The sequence below is a fragment of the Gouania willdenowi genome, chromosome 9 (genome assembly GCF_900634775.1).
Source record: "Gouania willdenowi chromosome 9, fGouWil2.1, whole genome shotgun sequence".
NCBI classification, from domain to species: Eukaryota; Metazoa; Chordata; class Actinopteri; order Blenniiformes; family Gobiesocidae; genus Gouania; species Gouania willdenowi.
This window is the reverse complement of record NC_041052.1, coordinates 26,597,897-26,620,403: the sequence shown is the minus strand read 5'-3', so window position 1 is coordinate 26,620,403 and position 22,507 is coordinate 26,597,897. Positions and strand designations below refer to the sequence as shown.

Here is a 22,507-nt window from a genome sequence, read left to right as displayed (position 1 = left end):
AAGCAACACAGAAATTTCTAGCTGACTGTGCACCTTATGGCAATGTTAAGTGCATTAGATCGGACAACGGTACTGAATACACAAGTGATTCATTTCAAACACTGCTCAGAGAAAAGGGTATCAGACACGAGACCTCATCACCATACTCCCCACATCAAAATGGAACAGCAGAAAGACAGTGGAGGACGCTATTTGAGATGGGAAGGTGCATGTTGTTAGAAAAGGGTTTGCCAAAAGAACTATGGCCTTATGCAGTACAGTGCGCTGCCCACATTCGCAACAGGTGCTACAATAACCGAACTAAAAGTACCCCATATTACATGATGACTGGAAGAAAACCTAATCTGTCTAAAATGTGGATTTTTGGATCAAACTGTTACACTTACAATGACAATCACAAGAAATTAGACTCAAAAGGGGAAAAAGGAATGTTTGTAGGATACAGCAAAAACAGCCCAGCCTACTTAGTGTATCACCCACAGACAAGAAAAGTGTCCAGACACAGACTAGTGAAGTTCATTAAAGAAAATGGCGTTAATCAACAAACACAGACAAATGAGTGGGAAGTAGAAACCCAGGAAAAACAGACAGACAAAAGACACGTTGAGACTCTGTTAATCCAAGGCATCACTGAAAACATCAATGCAGGTGAAGATGAGGAAAACACTCTAGATGAAACACAAAATGAGAATTTTTCTGATAACATGATAGGAAATAAAAATGAAGATGAGGAAAACAAAACAAAACAAAACGACCGGTATCCGAAAAGAGAGAAAAGACCACCAAAATACTTTGAGGATTACGTACCAGATTCCAAAATCAAAGATGTAACACAAATAACTGTTGATTTTTGTTACAGGGCTGTGTGCGGTATCCCTCAAACATTCAGTGAGGCTCAAAAATCAACACAATCAGAAAGATGGAAACAAGCAATGACAGAAGAGATAAACTCACTTAAAGAAAATGATACATTTGAACTGAGCATTTTACCAAAAGGTAGAAACACAGTGGGAGGAAAGTGGGTTTATACCATCAAAGAAAATGAAGAGAAAGAAAAGATCTTCAAAGCTAGATATGTAGCAAAGGGCTACAGCCAAACAGAAGGTATAGATTACCACGAAACCTTTGCACCAACAGCAAACATCACATCTGTGAGAGTGTTAATGCAGTTAGCAGTTCAAAACAACCTTAAAGTACATCAGATGGATGTCAAAACAGCTTTCTTGCACGCTCCAATTGATGAAGAAATTTACATAGAACAGCCAGAGGGCTATGAAGAACACACGGGAACAGGAGAAAAGTATGTGTACAAATTAAAGAAATCCCTGTATGGGTTAAAACAATCAGGAAGAAACTGGTACAAACTTTTAAATGACCATCTCGAACAAAACGATTTTGAAAGGAATCCTGCTGATCATTGTGTTTACAGAAAACAAACAGAAAATGCCAGTGTTATTGTTCTCATTTGGGTGGATGATTTGATCATTGCTGCTAGCAGCATTGATTTTTTGAACAATTTCAAAGAAACGATGAGATCCAAATTTAACATGAAAGATTTGGGCAAAATAAATTATTTTTTAGGTATACATTTTAAGCAAGAAGAAGATGAAATTAAAATGAGCCAAAAGAAATACGTCCTGAAAGTGTTGGAAAAATACAGAATGTCAGATTCCAAACCGAGATCCACCCCATGTGAGCAAAGTGCTAATTTAAATGAAAATAATGGGGATGACAAAACAAACACTGTAAATCCTACACACTATCGTGAGATAGTAGGTAGTCTGATTTATGCAATGACCTGCACCAGACCAGACATCAGTTGGGTAGTGAGTAAACTATCCCAAACATTAGCTAAACCTGCGACAGAAGACCTGGTGAATGCTAAACATGTTTTAAGATACCTCAAAGGTACATGTGACTATGAGCTAACATTCAAGAAAAACAACGAAGACTTGAACCTCATTGCATACAGTGACTCGGACTGGGCATCCTCAGTTGAGGACAGACGCAGCACCACAGGCTATTGTTTTAGCTTAACATCACAAGGTCCAGCTATTTCTTGGAAATCCAGGAAACAGCCAACTGTAGCTCTTTCCACATGTGAGGCTGAGTACATTGCTTTGACAGCCACTACTCAAGAAAGCATGTATCTAACCCAACTGTTAAATGGCATTGACAACAAAAAGTACAGCTGTACAAAAATCCATGGTGATAATCAAGGGGCAATCGCATTGTGTAAAAATCCTGTGAACAGACAGAGATCTAAACATATTGATGTAAAGTACCATTTCATACGTGATGCGTTGAAAGAAGGGAAAATCAATGTGGTGTACTGTCCATCTGAAAACATGGTTGCCGACATCCTTACCAAACCTGCACCCAAAGCTAAGTTTGTTAAATTCAAAAAATGGTTCTTTGGACACTAAATACTGTGAAGCAAGGATGATGAGAACAAGGGGGAGTGTTGGAGTATGTTCTCAATCAACCTTGTCTGTGTGATGTTATATGTTTCTTTTAGCACTTTATTTTGATAGGCACGGAACGTGGTTCTAGATCCTGCTGAGTGTGTTTTTACTTCCTTTGTTTTGTGAGTATTTCCGGTTCCGTTTGAGCGGGAAGATGTTTTAGTTTACTTCCGTTATGTTCTGATGAGGATGCCAGAACTAAGTTGAGAATAAAGACTACTCAAACGAGAAACGTGTGGTTCACTGAAAGAATGAGCAACGAGGCAGAACACCCAACACTCCATCAGCAGCAAAAGTGAAGTTATTATATACTTCCAGTGCTTTATCCCCAACCACGTGCAAGAACACTGATCGTTTTGTTGTGTTGTGGGTTCTTAAAGAATCACACAATTGCTTTCTTGAAGAGATGGTACATTATCAGACATTTTAAGCCACATTATGTTTTATTCGACATAATTCATATTTCTGTGTGGAAGGTGAGTGTGAGCAACCATTCTCCATGTGACATTTTTTTAGTTTCACTTTTGTTCCTCGTAGTCTGGTAGTCATTTTTCCTTTGATCCACATTCAAACCGAGTGATTTTTGAGATTATATCAGTGGAAAATGTTATAAATGTGTCGTTTTTTCACCACAGCAGACGTCGCTAACCTTCTCAGCCGTCTAAATATTATGTCACCTAGTGGAAGTGCATCTGATTGTCAAAACAAACGTGATCTTCTTTTACTAACTCCTCTCCTAACACCTTTCCTTAACCCCGTGAAATCATCTACGGGGTTATGGAAAAGTGGATAGGAAAGGAGATCGGAGGGACTATTCGGACGCAGCCCAGGTTTCTGCACACAGAGAAGATAGGACTGTTAGAGATTTATTTCGGCTGGTAATTCAAGGGTTTTCTTTCAGCAGTTTACAGATTTTTTTGGTACAATTATTTTCAGAGGAATAACTGTGATTATAGAATTATTTTTGTATGAATTCATTTCACATACCATGAATAACTAAAATCACATTAAAGCTGCAGTTTGTAGAATCCTCTCTCCTCTCCATTTTGAAACCAAAACCAAAGCTGAGCCTCCCTTACCGGTGTCTTTTGTGAACGCTTCATCATTTACAGCCAGGAGAGGAGAAGAGATTCACTCAGAACACTTGGGATTAGAATATGCTCAAAGATGATTATGGATTTTTCAATAAATGATGCTAAAAAAAACAAAAACTTACAGACTGCAACTTTAACACTCCTTTTAGTTTTTAATTTTTTCTTTATTTCCATCTTTTGATGCTCTCATAAATAAATAATACAGTATATAAACAATATAAAGTAACATAAAAGTTCAAGAAACATTTTCATAATCATAATAATCATTTGAACACAAATCACATCTGCTGTGTAAACAATCGATAAATGCTACATTTTAACTAAAGTGACTTTAAAGGAATCGTCTTCTGTCACCCTGGTCATGTTTTTGTATTTAAAAAAATCCTTTGACCTGTGCTCACAGTTACCTTGTTAGGGTTGAGATGGAATTATGTAGTATCTGTAGCTTAATTTGCTAAATATTAACCACAATCTGCACTTTTACAACTATCTTTATCTCTATATCTACAGTATTATAATGATATTTGAGTCATTTAGCAACTGCTGACAGAATAACGTTTAATTTATAATTTTTTTTAATTGGTTTTGTTAGATGACTCACCTGAAACACTACTTTTATCAAAAGGTTTGAAAAAAGTAATTTCATATATTTTTTTTTAAAATGTTCACCACTAGAGTAAAGATAAGGGCAACTAATAACTTTATATTTATTTAACCATTCTAACATTATCAAACCAGGTCTACCTTGAAAATGAGACCTTAATGTCTCAATGGGAGTAGCATAAATTAAGGTGAGAAATGGTTTAGATTAAGCAGCTTTTATATGAGCGCAGCCAGTATTTGAAGTATTTTGTGAAGAACTGCAATCATTATAGTTTTGTTTTGCCAATCAATATTACTGTTCAAACGCTGGAGAATGTGTCCATAAACATTTCTTCTGCAACACTCTCTGGAACTCAGGTGGCTCTGTTATTGGCACCCTGGTACAGTCTCTGACACCTGCACTGGTAATTATACTAAAATAAAACACACATTGTTCAAAATCTTGAAATGTCTAACCAGCAGTACTATTACTCATTGGCAACATCAAGAATTCAAAATATGTGAAAAATGTATGATCAGTTTTAGTTTCACATCAATGACAACCAATATAGAATGTAAATATTTTATTTCCATAATGAGTATTTTTGCAGTTACTTCTATTTCCATGCACAAAAAGTATCCAGCCCTTCATGTGATTACAGCACATTGCATTCAACAAAACAAGCCAGAAACCGTAAGTAGCAACAGAACAGTCCATTTATATCTACAGATCAAAATTGAAAATTTATTTTAGATGATATCTGAGCCCCAAGATATTTCTGAACCACTGACATAAATGTATTAGTGCAAATAAACTGTTAATTTTCACACACTCTTCTTTTGTGAGCTCTGCGTCCATTTCTTCTGTCAGTCAAACTCCCCTAATAGAGAAGTTCAAATAATGACTACATTTTTTGTCTTCAGCAACACTATCAGATAAATATATACAACAGTGAGCAAAACTTACAAGTTCTTTCAGTCGGTACAATTTGGTGAAGGGGGATACCTCTGCACGAACACTGCACGAATGGTCCACATGGGAAAAAGCCTCAGGTCTCTGCTAAAAGCAAAGTCAGATGATGAAGGAAATGCAAAAAGAAATAGAAAAGATGTCTCATAAGATGCTTACATTGTTGAGTGTGTCTGTAAAGGGGCTCAGTTCTCTCTTTCCTCCTGGACTCAGTCCATATGACCAGTGCTGACAGCAGCCCTGCAGCATTACAGTCCCCACAAGCATCAGCCACAGAGCCAAAGTCTGTGCAGCCATTCTGCAAGAAAAAAAACAAACATTAAATCGGCTGAGAATCATTGGATTCCACATCACACATATATTTAATATGAAATCTAATCAAATGAAGATTCTTACCTGTTGTGCATAAGGAAATAAAGTTATTTGGATTTGCTGTGCTGTCCTCCAAGAGCACTGCATGCTTTGTGATGTTTTATATCAGCCTGTGCTGCTTCTTTTCTTCATCAGTTCACTACAGGAGGTCACAAAATAGGATTAAGCCACACTTTACGACAGTGGTCACCTGCAGCGCTGTTTAAAGGTTACTACATAAATGTTGTTTAGTGTTTTTACTTAAGTGCTCCCATTTTATAATTGAACATCTAAAAACTATTAGAAAGATTAACTATTTCCTTTATAAATAGTAGCACATTTGTAAGAACCTATCCATCCATTTTCTGACCTGCTAGCTCCTTTTTTCAGGGTTGTGGGGGTCTGCTGGTGCCTATCTTCAGCTCTCACTGGGCATTAGGCAGTTGTACACCCTGGACAGGGCGCTAGTCCATTGCACGGCATTTGTAAAAACTTTAGAGAAAGTTCAACAAATCAAGGCTTCTGCTTTCCTTTGCTGTTGACTTTTTAGATATTTGTTAGATTAGTTGAGTGAAGTCTGAGGAGACAAGCCTTTTATCAATTTAACAATTATTTGATTAATTCTGGAGGCCCCTACTGCTCCACCACCATTCCAAACGGAACAGGTTAAGAGTGTATTTATTTGTTTGGCAAGATGAATCAGAATCAGAATCAGAAACAACTTTATTGACCAAGTAATGTATGTTATACACACGAGGAATTTGACTTGGTGAACTGTGCTCTCTCTAATAGTGTAAACATTTAGGCAATCCTTAATGTGTGAGTAAAAATCAGTTTTTGGTCAGATGTCATCCGTTCATAGTTCAATATAGTTCCTTATGGAACAATTATAATATCTACTGTAGGTGCAACCTTATTGCACTTATTCTACTGGGAACTATCTCATTTTTCTACTGATGGATATTATCTTGAAAACCACAGCAATGAGAAATATTTTTGTTGACTAAAAGTTTTCATCATAGATTTCATCGACTACTTCTTTTTCAAGTGAAAATATAGTAAAATCAAAGAATAAAATCCTAAAGTGAGCACATAAAACAAAGAGGGAAAGACAGACAGGGGAAAACAGACAAACGTACTGTATATGTGGTGGATTGTGAGTGAAGCATATGGTAACTGGAGTGTAGGTATGAGTGTTTGAATGAGGATGTATGTAGTTTAAGTGAGTCAGTTCTGCTGGTCCATTGTTCACTGGTCCATACCTTGAGTTGCGGTCCATGTTGGACCTGGAGGCGTTCTGGGTTTGCAGGAACAACGTCCGTGTGGCCGTTGAGTTCTGTTTTGTTAAATAGCGAGTTTTTCTATTGGCCGATCCACAACCCCTTCTGGGTTGATCGCAGCCGGTTTCAGATTAGGAGAAGGGACCATGTTTTGGTCCGCGATTCAGATGTTAGAATGTCCCCTGTATCGAGACAGGGGGCCTGCTGAACTGTCCGTCCCCCACCACCTGCAACGCTTTACTAGTGCATCAGAAACCTCATGGGCACAGGAACGTGCTTCTTGGGCCTGTTGTAACAGAGCCTTAGCACCTGTTCCAAACATGGCTGAGGGATTCACAGCCAGTGTCAAAAGGCAGCTTTGGTCCTCGGGCTGCAACGCAGACTGTGACAACCAAAGCTGGCGCCTCATCACCCAGAGAGACGCTATCCCTTTCCCAGCAGCTGCCACCTGCTCCTTCATCAACTGTGCCATGACAGACAAAACAAGCTGTAGTTCGGATACAACGTACCTATCATATCCGGCCCCGAGCGCACCTGCCAGCCATCGATGATACAGCGTCAATATGGACCCTGTATTAGCCAGCTGTGCCTCCACTGCCATTGCCCTGTGTACTCAAACTAGAGAGGCATCCAACATTCTGCACCCCTTCGTTTGGCAGCTAGGTTTCTCCAGAACACAGCCTGAGGGGAACATGAGTGTCTGTTCCAATGGTGGCAGTGCCACACAGTCCACCTTTTCTTGACCCTGCATTGCAGACAACCGTCTGCTTGAGGTAGAGAATTTCAGTGGTTCTGCGGGTTTGGAAAACCCAGCCTGCATCAACTCCTCCACATCTGGGAGGAGAGGCACCAGAAATGGTGCTGGCTGTGTCTCCATACCCTCATCAAAGCGTGGCGGCGCAGGGGCCTGGCGTATTGCGGTATCTACTCCTAATGCCTGGACCGCCGCCCCATCAGCTCTCTGAATAGGCAGAGCTCACTGCCCATCTATCTCCTTATGTGCTTGGGTGAGCCTCATCTTGCCATGAAGGAAGGTCATCAACAAAGTGGCCTAGCATATCCACCTCGATCTCTTATTTCAAGTAATCAATGCTCCAATGGGAAAAATATTCAAAATCTAAGCCAGACTCGCTGTCTACACCGTCAGCCAAGGCAAGTTTATACCTCTTGACCTTTGACCTCATACTCAAGAACTGAACGAGAGCAAGATTTCCGAGTGTGAAAAGGCTTATTCAAGCTCCTGTTCCACATACACACAGCTAAATTTGATATGAGAATAATTCCACCTCAGATTTTCACCTTTGCACTATGTGAAAATTGTTAACCTAAAACCACTAAAAATAAATCAAAATTTACACAGAGCAATAACAACATATTTTGAAGACTTTCCTATAGAATAAATGTGCATTAAAGTAGTTGCTTTTTTTCCTTCATCACATTTAACTTTAGTAGGCAAAATTATTTCTATATTGCATTTCATACACATGGCAACTCAACATGCTTTCCATGAATAAAAATTCAATTAAAATTAAATTGACAATTGTAAAAGTTAAACAACTTATAATTGTGTACATCAGAGCGGCATCACAGACACGAACAGTATATTATTCTAAACTACTGTAAATTGTGGTTAAGTGATTTTTTTTTTTTTTTTTTGAGAGTACCTGGAATCAATCCACTTCCTCTCAGACAGAAGTTGCAAATCTAATCAGGGAGTGTAAAGCTTGGATTTGAATTTTAGCCATTTGAGTCAAAGAGATGCAATTCTCTAGTTGGACAGCAATGCCGAGTACATTAAGTATGATTCAAGGAGTAGAAAGATTGTTGTATTTGTCACTTAATTACAGCAAGAGTAGCTAATGTAACAGTGCACTGTATAAATATTTGTGTTGTCTCAGATTCCACCTTAAAAAAGTCACTCAAAAATGACAAAGTCTTTTTCACTTTATTTATCTTTGTCTTTTATGGAAAACATATTTCCAGAGTTGAGTGCAATAGATATAGGATACAATCACAAATGTAAACTGCTCCCTCACCCAAACTGAACTTAACCTCTGCCCTTTTTGCATTTAGCAGTATAATAAATATTCTCTCTTCTCCTCTGAGTTACACACAAGGTCAAATTTGCAGCATGATTGCCTTCATCGTTCTTCCTCATAGGCTGGGTACCGTTTCATTTTACAGAGTGGAAAAAGGTGCTCAAACATGAGCAAAGATCCAACATGCAGCAACCAGTCTAACAATAAATTGAGGTGCAGCTCAAAACAAACGGGTAACAACACTGGAACGCACCAACACTGACATGTTAGCAAAAGTTTTGGAAGCACTAGATTTCATTAACAAAGGATTACAAGAACCAATCGTTTTTGGTGAGAGGGTACATGTATATATCTACAATAACATACGCATATGCAATTACGTTTAAAGCTTGATTATGTCTGAAACTTAATGAAGCAGAGTTCCAGGCTAAGCCACACATTAGATAGGTTACTTCCTGTCTGGATTATTACCTCAAACCAGAAACCAGTAAAACAAGGGGTAACATTTTAGTTATCTGTGCCACATTGAAATGCATGCAGATTTGGATCACTCTCACATTGGATTATTCTAAGAGGTAGATTCACACAGCACAAAACAAGGGAAAACTATTTGTAGAAACAGTATCCCAAAGTAGAGCTCACAGCTCTAATGCATTGCTAACCAAAACTGTATTTTAAACATTATGGTGTCCACAGCGCTTATAGCATTTTAGAATGTGCTGTAAATGGCTTTGGCTTTCATTGATTACTTTTAAATATATTTAATCCAGCAAAATTAGGTGGAATACCTAAACAGGAACATATAGTGACACAGTTGTCGCTGTGAAGTTCTTCTGCTACAACAGCATTCAAATGAGGATTGAATTGCATCAGAACATATCTACAAACAATAGTAACATGACTGTTTTTGTATACATCTCAATATATTTAACCCAGAAACACCACCCTGTATGGGTAAAAAATATAGTGCAAGTATTTAAAGCTAAAACAGCATTGATGGAATGAATGATGTGCATAAAACTCCTGCCCTGTGGATGAGCAGCAGGACTGAAATATTAAAAATATACAGGAAGAGCCGCTAAAAAGTGACAAATAATGAGGAAGCCGTTGGTGGTCCATTGAAGGACCGGCAGAAATGTGTGTGCAGTTATCTGACGCTCTGTGACATATGAAGGGGAGTTAGCATTTCCTCAAATATGGCTCCTTTCACATTAGACCCTCTGAGGTTGGCCTCCTGTAGATCACAGCCAGAGAGGTCACAGTTCTGCAGGTGGGAGCAGAAAGAAAACAATTCACACCTCAACACAAGTGTATGTGTCCTGATAAAGCAGAAACCCCCAGAGACATTTTTTTCATCCTAGAAATAGTCTTTGATCATGTTTATTAAAGTGTGTTACAAATACGGAAAGGCCAGGATTAGTGCACCAAGTGACAAGTGCTCCACCTCAGATATTTTTAGATTGCAATTTATTTAAACTAGATTTATATTTGATCAAGTTAAGTATAGGATACAGTTGTTTTATTTTACCAATTACTAGACATTTCAGGCCACCCCACAATGGGCCCCGACCCCAAGGTTAAAAAAAAAACTGCTAATTTGTCCAATCAAGATTACAGGATTAATTTGTTTTATGTAATAGACCATATTAATCAGTTCTGTATACCGGCTCACTGAAACTAACTAGGAGAAATAGGATAAACTGGATTTCTCTGGTGGGATTCATTGTTAAGATTGTCAGAGGATGCTCCTGGAATAGACCAAGATCCCTTGGGTCAGAGCACACATATTTGCACTAAAATGAACTAAACATCATTTGGGACTTGAAAAATGTAAACTTAATTTACTTCAAGAAGAGGTCAACAGTCTAACAGCTTCTGGGGGAAAAAGAAAAAAAGCTTCCATATTTTATTTAATTGGGTGGAAAAAAAATGTATCCGATTACAGATAAGGAAGCCTGAATTTCTGCATTAAACAGTTTTAATTAACACTTTTAACCAAGTTGAACAGGGAATGAGAAGTCACAACATGAGTAAAACATGTTATTATCTGTCATCATGACCTATACTGCCGGTGTGCTCACTTTAATCAGTGCTTTTAACATAATCTCCTCAAACCGTCTTAATGTACCTCAAGGTCGGTTCCAGCCAAAGTGGCTCCCCGCAGGTTGCAGTTCTTCAGCTTTGCGTTTTTCAGAGTGGCCACCCGCAGGTTGATCCCAGTCATTTGACTTCCTTCCATGTCAACTCCTTTCAGATTAGCACCTTTGAAATAAAAACAAACTTTAATCAATTTAATTACTCAATCCAAGAAACATCTACTGTGTATGTCTTCTCTGGGTATACTTTGTAAGCCATTGAAACAATTACCTTCCAGGTTTGCTTTCAAGCCAGACGGATCCTCAAAGTTGCATCCTTTGAGAGAAGCTCCCTCAGCATTGGAGCAAAGCATCTTCACTCCTTGTAAGTTGGCACCCTTTAAATTACAAAACTCAAATCAATCAAAAGTCCTCAAAACTAATGCCTCTACAGGTACACAAACAAAATGTTTAAAATATTTAACAAATGTTGGTGATGCCAGCTTTAACTTCTTCAGTTATGCAGTTTCACCACATTTCCCTGGGATAACAATCAATGCAGACAAAGAATACTGAACAAGAGCTGCAGAGAAGCTCTGGTTTGAACATCAATGCACTGTGACTGTAGTGGAAGCAAGGCCATGGAAAAGTGTCTCACTGGGTTTAGTTTTTGTTTTTTGTAAGGGTAATATACATCGCACCCTCTATCTGAACTTCTAATATAAAGGTACATGAAAAATCTATCTAAATGAGCTAGTGGGGCTAAAGAACTAATGTAGGGATGAAATTTTCTGTGTTTTATGATAACAAGGAGAAATTAGAATGGGGAAAAAAAATGGAAACCCTCACATATTTTGGAAAAATATTACAGATTTTCACTATAGTTAAATTTGTAGGAAGTGTTCGGAAGATGTAAACTAAAGGATTTTTTACTTTTCTATAGTGTGAAATCTTGCACTACGATCACGCAACATTTTGTGTGATTTGAGCGGACTGTTTCAACTTCTGATACATTGACAAACATTAAGTTACCAGTTTGAATTGAATCCCTATTGAGCAAATTTGGCATGATTTTGGGCCATTTCGGATATCAGTAATTACATGATAGAAAGGAAAGCTAACAGAAATAACATGGAAATGGGTTTAGTCGAACAGAATTTGGGAAAATTTGAAACAAAAAACCAAAGGAGACACTAAAAGAAAATCAGCTGAATGTATTTAACTTCTTACTCAAAATAAATAAATAAATAAAATCATCATTGTGATACAAATACTCCATCAGCATCACAAAAAACTAAAACAAAACAATTGATCAAAAGTTTTTTATCATGAGGGAGGGGCCTACTCCCCTCAGCACTGACAGCATCAAATCAAACAGGCTCGATCACAGACTTACATCCAGGTTGGCTCCTGAAAGATCAGCCCGCTCCAGATTGGAACAGCAGAGGTTAGCATGAGTCAGATTGCAGCGGCTGAGATTGGCCATTTTGAAATTGATGTAACGCAAATCAAGCCGGGAGAGATCAGCACCGCTGAAATTAAGACCCTAAAACACAGGACGGAAATGTGCAAATGATCAACATAAAACAGAATTCAGCTTAGAACTGAGACTTTTCACAATATTAGCGTTTGTTTGTGAGTAGACTGCAACCATTTCATGTAGTTATACCTGACACCTTAACTCTGACTTGGTGGGTGTTGCCAAAAGAAAACGAACAAACTCTTTGCGAGAAATGGGTGAGTGATCCTCTGGCGGCTGTGAATTCTGAATTTAAGAAACCAGAAAAGATTATTTGACAGTTACCAAACAAACAATTTTCAATTCCTGGATTTTTCTTCAACCTTGATGGCTACTTCCAGCTGTTCAGCAAGCTGCTCAATGCCAAAGAATCGAGCCTCCTCAAGGACACCTATAGACATTTTAGAACAATGACACAAACAATGACACAAAATACTAAAGGAAGACTTGTCTTCTTAACTCATTGAGTGCCATTCACATCTATAGACGTGAATTGTGTTTTCGGCTGGGGTTGCTAGGAGACAGTGTGACGAAGCTCTCCTCTGAACATCTAACTTGTACCATGATGTCGTGACCAACGGGTGGTAGCAGCCTACCTTTGAATGAAAGATCACCCGTGATGGGCAGAGCTCAGAGGGAGAGGAAATGAGTTTACGAGACAGAAAATGACGCTACGAGAATTGATGCTGAAGTTCCCACCAGCTCACAGCAGCACACATTCGACCAGAGCATGTGTAGAACCGAAGTAGACTATTGAGAGTGTGGCGATGGTGAGATAAAACGATAAAAAAAACAGGGCAAGCACTGACACTCAGCATGTCCGGGAGAAGGAGGAAGTTGCGTGTGTGGGAACTAACAGGGGGAGGGACTTGGAGGACGGCCAAAATACAATAAGAAATCCATTTAACTCTGACAAAGATAGCAAAATAATAATAATGTTGTCATCAAAAGCCCGGTCTCAGTGTTGTTTTTATAGTTTTATAGAAGGAAACCAATGTTGAGGTGTCACTAAAGCAAAAAAAAAAAAAAATGCTTCAAAGTCACTAATAGGTTTTTTCAGAAAAAGCCATTTTTCTTAGCTTTTTGTCACAAACTGGTAATTTGTGTGAAACTAACCTCTATTCAACTGGTGATTATGGAGGATTTCAGATTTCCAATTGTCATAGTACAAAATATTCTGTGGGTCTTTTAACATCAGTCAAAATGCTCTAAAACGGCTGGTACTGAGGGGGTAGACATTTTGAAAATGGCTGGCACTGAATGAGTTAAGACCTGTCAGAACTCACCTCGTATATTTATGCCTTCGTTTATGATGAGCTGTCCATGTCTCAGGTAGTTAAGAATCGGCTCAAAGTACTCAGGACTACGGTCAATCAGGTACGCACCATGCTCGTCCTGCTTGTTTCCCCAAACATCTGCCAGAGAGTTTAAAAAAAAAAAAAGCTGTCAACACGAAGTCTTGGTTAAAAGTACCATTACAGGATGAGCTGTGTTTTCTTGGTACCTTTTCCCCGAAACATGTAAGCCAGCATACTTTCCGGCTCCTTGCTGACCAGGGTACTCCTATACACATGGACGTAGGAAAAACAAGCACAAAGGAACATGTTATATCATATCATGGGTTCATTTAAGCTGAATAAAAAGTTTACATTCTTTCTAACTTGTGTCCAACATTTACAAACACCACCTAACATAAGTCAACCCTTAATACAGTGTTGTATCTCTGGGAGAGGGCCAGCACACTTTCACTAATGTTCTTCTAATACAAGGCACAGCCATAAATATATCACCACTAACATGTGGGTTGAAAACCACTCAATTCCTCCATTATCGTGGCACTTATTAGTAGGTTGCAAATATCGAGTTAAAAATCACCTTTAGACCCACGTCTTTACCAAGTATCACATTATTGTTGTTGTTTCATGGTCCCCCATGAGTTCCCTAGAGTTTCATGCAAATCAAGCCATTGCAGAAACTTAACCACACCTCCACTCCAGCAGGTGGTGCTAAGAGAGACTGTGTAGAAGCATGAACATTAATGAGAGTTTGTAAAACTATGATGTGTTTTAAGTCTTTCATAGACAGTATCGATCAAGTGTAGTCAAGAAAGTCAATGAACTGGAAATAACATTGTGGGCATCAAACAGTGGTATGTTAGGAGTACAGGTTGGTTTATCTGATTATAAGGTACTAAAGGTACTAGAGATGAAATGCTTGGTGCCAGTTCAAATGGGAAGATGGAAGCCAATAATCAGAACAAAAATGATGGCTTTGAGTAAAACACCACTAACACACTACCATTATCTACAACTGAATTATGACAAGACAGAAATGATTGTTTTTGGCCCCAAAAATCTACAGTGCATCAATCACTTCATGTCATTGAAGGCTATATAACCAAGTCAAATTTCATATATATCGATCAATCACAAGCCAATGAACTAATGATGAGCGAAGTATTGAATCTGAATCAATCTACTGATCCAGAATCAGTATATTGATTCAGATCCTAATCTTCCAAGGCATAAGGTCTATCTTTGGTAAAACATTCAAAAGCTGTACTTTTTCACATAATCATGCTAATACATCTCAAAGCTAAACTAATTCTGCCTGTTACCACTAGAAAATATATAGAATCCAAGGTCTTCTGTAAAAACCAGAAAAGCTAGTCATGCACTCATTTTCAGCAGATTAATGGTGTGTTTGCAAGTCTAAACAAGAAAGTCAATCACAATACCCTGTCTTAATATCCTTACACTGGAATAAACATCAAAATCCCTCTCCTATTTTACAAAGTCCTAAATAGCCTCAGACCAGAAATAAATCTTAGATATTTTAGTTCCCTACGAAGCGTACGCCACATATAAGCAAAGTTTGAGATTTCTAAAAAAAAAACCTGGTGAGATAATGTGCACACCTCCATGGCAGCTCTGACCCTGCCGTACGCACAAAATCATGAGACACGGGAAACTTCGAGAAATTTAAGACAGCTCTGTGAAATTAATAGAAATTGTGTGAAATAATCAAACACATTGAACATTTCACAACACATTATTTGAAGGATGCATTTGCAAAAACGGAGGAGTAAAATATATACTGACGCCTGCAGGGAATGATTTACGTGCGCGCCTCTACAATTACAGTTATATTATTAATAATAATAATAGTAGTAATCAAAATCACATGATCATTGCGCCAAACTGACGATCAATTGGCTGCAACAGCTGTAGCTGTTATAAAAAGGAACACACTAATGCGCAAAGATGCACAATGGCTTATATGGCACTGCTGGAGAATGTGGTGCACGGGATACTCTGAAGAGAGAGGATCCTAAAAGACCAGCTAGATCTGAGGACAAGGTGCTGTGGGAGGAAGATGAGCTGCTGTGGAGTTTAATCCCATGTTCTTGGCACATATATAGTGCATCTGTGTGTCCCTCCACCTCTGTCACACAGAGGGGATCCCCAATCGCCATTGATCCTCCAGCTTTTTGTGAGGCTGAGCTCCGCCCCTCCACCTGATGAACAGACGCTCTTCCTATGGAGAGTGATCCACATTTTCTCCTCCGCTTTTATGTGTGATCATTTATTTTTCACCTGTCACAGTCTGATGAGGAAACGCAACGTGATCTGCCTTTCTGGAATTCGTACTGTGTCACTAAATTACGCTCTCCTGTGTGTGTGCACCTCAACAATTAATACCTCCACCTCATATTGAGTGAAATATGTTTTATTTGCCCGTTTTCATCCTCGGTCCATCGTGACATTTGTATTCACCGGACCTTTTATAAGCACCGTATGGGCGGAGCAAGGTGTTTCCTCACGTGTGACAACTTTCGAGTTCATTGTGATTTATAAACGGAAAAAGGCGTGGGACGTACGTGCGCCCTCCTTTATAAATTGTTGTGGTCTTTATCGTACGCCAGCTGACGTGTGCTTACCGAGGCCACTTTTATAAATGAGGCCCCAGAACCCTCAGGTCATTAGGAACAGGTTTATGAAGATGTTGACTTTCTTTTACAATGCATTGCCTCTTAAATCAGTGCACATTGACATCATAAAACACATCTTAGAAGCCCACACATACCATCACCATAACAGGGGTGTGTGTGTGTGTGTGTGTGAGAGAGAGAGAGAGAGAGAGAGAGAGATCAAAGATGTAAGAAAGCAGACACAAATAACATGCAAACAAAGCTGGCAGAAAGGAGCAAGTTTAGAATCAAATGCAAAACTTTGGATCATTTTCAGATCAGAAAAGCCTTTCATGTGAGTAATAGCAGTATCTGTAATTGAGATCAGTTACCGTGTGGTGGTAAAAAGACGACCTCCAATGTTGAGGGTCAGCCAATCTGTTTGTGCTCCATCTGGATCTGATGAAGCCTTGACCTCATTTTGAGGGTCTGTCATCATAAAACGTTAAGGATGTGGAAAATAATCGCAATCATTTATTTGAATGAGACTCATGAAGTAGATCTAAAATACTAGTAATGAATAAATAAATAAAACACAAACTCACCTTCAAACGGTTCTCCCTCTGACACATACAGCACGTCATCATCCCTGTGAAAGAAACACCATATAAAGCCTCTGTAGAAATATATAAATACATACATGCATCCATGTCCGGACAATATCACCTTATGAGAGCGATGTCATCTATCAGTCCACCTTTACCATTGTACAGACAAGAGGCTCGGATTCCCAACTTACTGCTGGCTACAGACAGGAGGTCAGCCAAGGTTCCGTACACTGCTACAACCTGCAGAGAGGAGAGACATTAGTCTGTAAACACATGTCAAACAGAACAAAATCTGATAAATGCTGGATGCGCAGTGGACACAAAGTCATTAATGATTATTCTGCGGCCCTGAACAAGTTATTTATTTACTCACCTTTCCATTTTTAGATGTCCCGTTAACAAACAAGGTAACTCTTCTCATTATACGTGCCTTGGTTAAAAATACTTTAATAATCTGACAACAGCGTGGTTTTAACAAGCTAACAGCTCGCTAATAGAAACAAGCAATGGCGCTCCTAGCTAACGCTGCAGCAGACAGTAACACGTGACTGGAGGTGCGTTCAAAGACACACAGCAAGATAAGAATTGGGACCTCAATTTCTATGCGTATTAAGTTGGTATTTCGTATTTTATTTATTTATTTTCCTTTTATTTCACCAGGAAGAGTCTTGAGAGTTAATTTGGGTGGTTCAGCCTCTTTGTACCAAGAGGCTGAACTGGTACAAAAGAATTTAAAAGCATTGGGTCTGAAATTGGTTCTTTCAACAAAAACATCACAACTAACATTGCAATATATTCACAGCCAAGATAATCAGATGAATACTTTTGTATCCATGTAAAAATGGTCGTTTCAGGCATCAACGTCAACGCGTGAATCTCGAAGATTGACGAAGTAATACTATTAAAAATCCGAGCGTCTTTAAAGGTTGCCTGGTATAAGCTGCGCTCTCATTGGTCAGATGAAACTACGTAAGTACGTTTTATGCGTCCTGTTGATTTTGACAACATTCAGTCGTCCATGTGAATTTCTTATTATTTCTTTATTTTGTTTTATTTTCTATCTTGTTGGAGATAGATTTATAAAGACTTTGGAGCCTGTTCCACACCCTGGGTCAGAAGGAGCCGGTAATGCTTCATATTTTCTTTTGTAAATGTCTCCTGAGGATTGTGTCTGCGTATCTTTAGATTTAACTCCATATTAGTTTGATTGTTGCGAAGCTCCTGTTGTTGGTGGTGCTACTATCATCATGTAGACCAGCATAAAGAGAAGAACAAATCCCGGGGTGTGAGAAAGTAAAGTTTAGCTGAGGTGGGACCACTATGTCTGCCACAGCGCGGTGCACGTGCTGCTCCCATCCAGCGTCCTCTCCCAGCGTGCACCAGACACTGGACGAGATGGATTTTGAAAGAGGTCAGTCATGTCGTCTCTAAGTGAAGTTTGTTGAAAGGACTTATCAAATGTTGATTAAAGAGTTGTGTGTCACCCTCCTGTGCAGGTATCTGGTCTGCTGCCATGGACGGGAGCTTGGAACGGCTCAGGGTTTTAATCCTGAAGGGAACAGACCCCAACCTGAGAGACTCAGCTGGTTATACAGCTCTGGTGAGAATAGAGACTTTTATGAAGTTGTTGACTTTCTTTTACAATGCATTGCCTCTTAAATCAGTGCACATTGACATCATAAAACACATCTTAGAAGCCCACACATACCATCACCATAACGTACGTTTGTGTGTGCGTGCGTGCGTGTAGGGATGTCCCGAGAACAATAGTCAACAATTCAAGTTCACTTGAGTTATTTTTTTATTGTCAGTATATGGTGGGAACAACTGAGGGCGGGGACAAAAACTTATCGGAGCACTTATATCGGAGATTTTAGATGCAGTCCGATAAAATTAGATATTCGTTTTTTGGCTGATATCGGACCGATATCAATATCGGACTGGGACACCCCTAGTGTGTAGTCAACAAAATAAACTGTGCTGAACATATTTAGCACTGTAATATATGCTACATATACAGTATATATTGAACGCCTACTTTTATTTTATTATTGATACTCACCAGTTACAAACATTGCTCACTGAGGACACATGCTGGTCAATATTTATGGGATGTTTTTTTTTTAAATTTATTTTTATTTATTTATTCAGTTTATTTCCGACATGGTTACATTCACTTTTTTTTACATTTTTTTTTTTTTTGTACATGCCGAAAAAGGAGACGAGAGAAGCATTTTGCTTATCTGGGTCCCGTTCCCTGTTTTGTACATCAAAAATTTACATGGGTTTACATGTCTCTCTGGTCAAACATTCTTAGGTTGTTCTGAACAGTCCTTTTTTGTGTAGGATTTATTCTCATCTGTAGTCAGTGTTGTTTTTTTTTTTTTTTTTTTATTCCTCCTCCTCTCTATCGTTGTTTGTGTTGGCCTTGTTCCCTGTCAGACGTTGTTTGCGTTCCTCCTGTTCAGGATATTACACCCACTTTAGTTGTTTTTAAAAGACCTCTGTGCAGTCACTTCTGTAGATTCTACGCAGTTTTCAACCATGACTACCTGTCAACATTGAGTTGTTCTGCAAAGCTGCATTTACGTAAGACAATTTTATGAAATATCTTGTGAACTGTATCACTGCAGTCCAAATAAGTCTGACTTTGAACACCCTTGAACCAAGCAGCAGCCATGTTGAAAGTCTCAGGTCAATCTGAGCCTGATTCACGGAGATATTTGAGGAACAGACAGACAGAGATTCCTTTCATAGATTGATGACCCATATCGGGTTAAGGTTGAAACCAATAGACGGTAGACTCTCTGGGTCATCATTGATCCAAGACGAGGGAGCCAACTCGTATGGATCAGCAACACCAATAAACTGTAACTTTTCTAAATATCATACCCTTTCCTGCAGACCCAGTCCTTCCCTCTATATCTTTGCATCTATAATGCTTTTTGAGGAGCTTTTCTGTTCTTCGAACATTTCTCCACCGCAGTGTTAACCTCAGAGTGCCTCCAATATGACCGTGCGTCTGTGTTACTGCCCAGAATGTGATGTTGGTGAAAACCCTCTATAACATTGTCAATTTTAAAGTGACTTGTAAGTCTCTTTTCTAAACAAAAAGTCACATATCCACATATTAGCTGAGAGGCTTTTTAGTCTGATTATGTGAAGTTGTCTTTGATCGTGTCTTCAATGTGCTTCTGTTAATTTTGTTTGTCTAACTTCAGCACTATGCAAGTCGCAGTGGGCATCTTGCTATTTGCTCCTTTCTCCTTGAGAACGGTGCATGTGCGTCCCCTCAGACACCGGGAGGAGCCACACCGCTCCACAGAGCAGCTTACTGTGGTCACCTGGATGTGGTCAAACTCCTGCTGAAGCGCAGAGCTGATCCCACGCTCTGTGATGACGACGGTGCTTCACCTTTGCACAAGGTGCAGCACTGAATGACTCAATAAAATATTTAAAAATAGAATACAAATGATCATATTTGTTCTGCTGTTTCCCCCCCTCTCTGGTCAGGCTGCGGAGCGAGGTCATGGGGAGGTGTGTCAGCTGCTTTTGGATCACTCTCCTACTCTCTGCAGTATGGCAAACAATAGGCTGCAGCTTCCAGAACATCTGGCACAGCAGGCCGAACTGCAGAGGACTTTAAAGCCACCTCGGTAATGATGGACAAATTTAGCTTTGAGCAGGCTGTGTGGATAGACGCAGATACGAGTAAAACAGTAAAAGTTAAAAGAACAAAAGGAATTATTACATTTTCTTTTAGTAAGGAAAAAAATATAAAGTTTTACATTTTGTATGGTTTTTTTAATGTCAATGATCTTTTTGTCAGTGGAACCCCTGATTTTTTTTTTTTAAAGGAGAAAACACAAAATATGTAATATCTTCCAAAAATTAGTTGCAAATTGGAATATTTGAGATTAGGGATTACAGCCTTGAATTGGTCATTGATTCATAACAACATTGATTTTGATGCATTATTAGAGTAATGATCATTCTTTTCAACTACAACCACAAAAATTACACTCAAGCTCCTCGAAACACAAAATGGGCCTGCTCATAAAAGTGGTAAAATATCTAATATTTTACTTTTTTTTTTCAATTTCAACTTTTTTTAAATCCTTTTAACTTCAGATCTAACCATTGGTATTATGTTTTTCATTTTTTAACGTTTGTAGGCCTTTTTTCTAACAGGAGCCCATTTTTCCTAATGGAAAAAACACAAAATATTCAATAATTTCCAAAAATGAGTTGGAAATTTGAATATTTGGGATGGGGTTACAGCCTTAAATAGGTTGGTAATTTATAACAAAACAGATTTTGATGCAATGACTGTACTAAAAACCCAACTTCATCTGAACACAAAGGATTGACAGCAAAACAACCATTACAACTGAATTTTACTATTTATAACATAAGCCACAGATAATTGAAACTGAATTGCAAAATCAGACTGAGACTGAAAATAAAGTATTAAACAAACTTTAGCTGTCATTTAAGCATAAGCAGACAAACATTCAGAAAAGATCAAAATGGATTATTAAAACAAAATAAAATGAAATTTAAAAAAATCCACATTATTACTGATACCACTTTTTTGGCTTTCCTGCAACGGAATACTGGATAAACCACTGGCAAACCCTGCCAACGGCGCAACACGCTGATCAGGGAGTGAGCAGGAGAGGGGTGCACGGGCTCGTGCTTGCCAGCCTGACTTGTCCACTTTTTTGACCAAAAATTCCAGTTTTCACTCTACCGAAAAGCACATCTTTGTTTTTCTTCACCTCAGATGTGAGGATTCTGATTTTCATCTCAAACGTTTATTATCTCGCCGATGTTTGTTTGACCTCAGTGGGCGGAGCCTCCAAACCAGGAAAATTTGAGGGTGTAACATGTTAATGACGATCATGTAAAGTGCATTATAAATAAAATGTATTATTATTGCCTTGTTTATGCTTTCGGGAAGGTTGATTCCCCTCCTCCGCCATTGCCTGACCTTCAACTCTGCTCTGAGCTTGTAAGACCAGGCTGACTGCAGTAGATTTCCTGGGTAAATGGCTTCTCTTTGCTGGGTGATGAGAGCTCTTTCAATGTGCTCTACAAACAGATGCCACCTGTAACACTTGTTACTGCTTAAGTAACCCAGACATATGCATGGAAGCATGACACAATTATCTATCTTAAGATGGAACAGAACTGTGAGTCAGCGGGAATGGTTTGCTCAAACCTGGATGTGGCTCAGATAATCTCCTATAAGCGCTGTGCCTTGTATCAGTGAAAGATGATGGAGAGAAACTAACCACTAACTCTGAACAAGGACATTTCCTTACAGTAGGGGGAGCTGTTGCTCTAAAGAAAAAACTGAGGTCACTGCGCCATGATGAAATTGATGCTTTTTAAACCCTGCGTTGAAACAGCTCACTTAGAGTGACGTCATCCAATCCTTGTCGCTGTGTGCTGCTGGAATACTAAACACAACTGTACGTTTAGCATATACTCTGTTTGCATCTTTTGAAGAGCTTTGAGCAGCTGTTGGTGGTTCAGTATTTGTATTTACAAAGTAACCTAAGCCACACAAGTGTTGGACAACCTGGAAACTCTTTTCTCCACATCACAC

At 38.8% G+C, this 22,507-nt stretch overlaps 3 protein-coding genes across 3 annotated transcripts; 1 reads left to right on the top strand and 2 right to left on the bottom strand.

The window, feature by feature from the left end:
• Positions 1-4,907: 4,907 nt before the first annotated feature.
• On the bottom strand, positions 4,908-6,958 carry LOC114469665 (progonadoliberin-1-like). Its single transcript, XM_028457393.1, has 5 exons — positions 6,725-6,958; positions 5,508-5,622; positions 5,271-5,409; positions 5,109-5,201; positions 4,908-5,022 (listed from the first exon to the last, which is right to left on the bottom strand). Exons 2-5 carry the CDS (start codon positions 5,516-5,518, stop codon positions 4,960-4,962), a joined length of 306 nt encoding a protein of 101 aa, XP_028313194.1. The 5' UTR covers positions 5,519-5,622; positions 6,725-6,958; the 3' UTR covers positions 4,908-4,959.
• Positions 6,959-8,718: 1,760 nt separating this feature from the next.
• Positions 8,719-17,442, bottom strand: kctd9a (potassium channel tetramerization domain containing 9a). Its single transcript, XM_028457767.1, has 12 exons — positions 17,267-17,442; positions 17,012-17,133; positions 16,891-16,934; positions 16,678-16,774; positions 13,880-13,938; positions 13,662-13,790; positions 12,699-12,766; positions 12,526-12,621; positions 12,253-12,402; positions 11,149-11,254; positions 10,910-11,043; positions 8,719-10,045 (listed from the first exon to the last, which is right to left on the bottom strand). The coding sequence occupies exons 1-12, from the start codon at positions 17,312-17,314 to the stop codon at positions 9,929-9,931; spliced, it is 1,170 nt and encodes a 389-aa protein (XP_028313568.1). The 5' UTR covers positions 17,315-17,442; the 3' UTR covers positions 8,719-9,928.
• A 425-nt stretch (positions 17,443-17,867) lies between these two features.
• ankrd39 (ankyrin repeat domain 39) lies at positions 17,868-21,833 on the top strand. The gene is made up of 4 exons (XM_028457768.1): positions 17,868-18,304; positions 18,390-18,493; positions 20,115-20,318; positions 20,407-21,833. The coding sequence occupies exons 1-4, from the start codon at positions 18,214-18,216 to the stop codon at positions 20,551-20,553; spliced, it is 546 nt and encodes a 181-aa protein (XP_028313569.1). The 5' UTR covers positions 17,868-18,213; the 3' UTR covers positions 20,554-21,833.
• The last annotated feature ends 674 nt before the right edge of the window (positions 21,834-22,507 follow it).

Coding starts and splice junctions, on each gene's coding strand:
- LOC114469665 (XM_028457393.1), bottom strand. Junction 5,202..5,270: donor TTACAGACACACTCAACAAT/GTAAGCATCTTA, acceptor CTTTGCTTTTAG/CAGAGACCTGAGGCTTTTTC. Junction 5,023..5,108: donor TGTACCGACTGAAAGAACTT/GTAAGTTTTGCT, acceptor CTTCTCTATTAG/GGGAGTTTGACTGACAGAAG.
- kctd9a (XM_028457767.1), bottom strand. CDS start 17,314: ATGAGAAGAGTTACCTTGTTTGTTAACGGGACATCTAAAAATGGAAAG. Junction 17,134..17,266: donor GGACATCTAAAAATGGAAAG/GTGAGTAAATAA, acceptor TCCTCTCTGCAG/GTTGTAGCAGTGTACGGAAC. Junction 16,935..17,011: donor GATGACATCGCTCTCATAAG/GTGATATTGTCC, acceptor TTTCTTTCACAG/GGATGATGACGTGCTGTATG.
- ankrd39 (XM_028457768.1), top strand. CDS start 18,214: ATGTCTGCCACAGCGCGGTGCACGTGCTGCTCCCATCCAGCGTCCTCT. Junction 18,305..18,389: donor CGAGATGGATTTTGAAAGAG/GTCAGTCATGTC, acceptor CCTCCTGTGCAG/GTATCTGGTCTGCTGCCATG. Junction 18,494..20,114: donor CAGCTGGTTATACAGCTCTG/GTGAGAATAGAG, acceptor GTCTAACTTCAG/CACTATGCAAGTCGCAGTGG.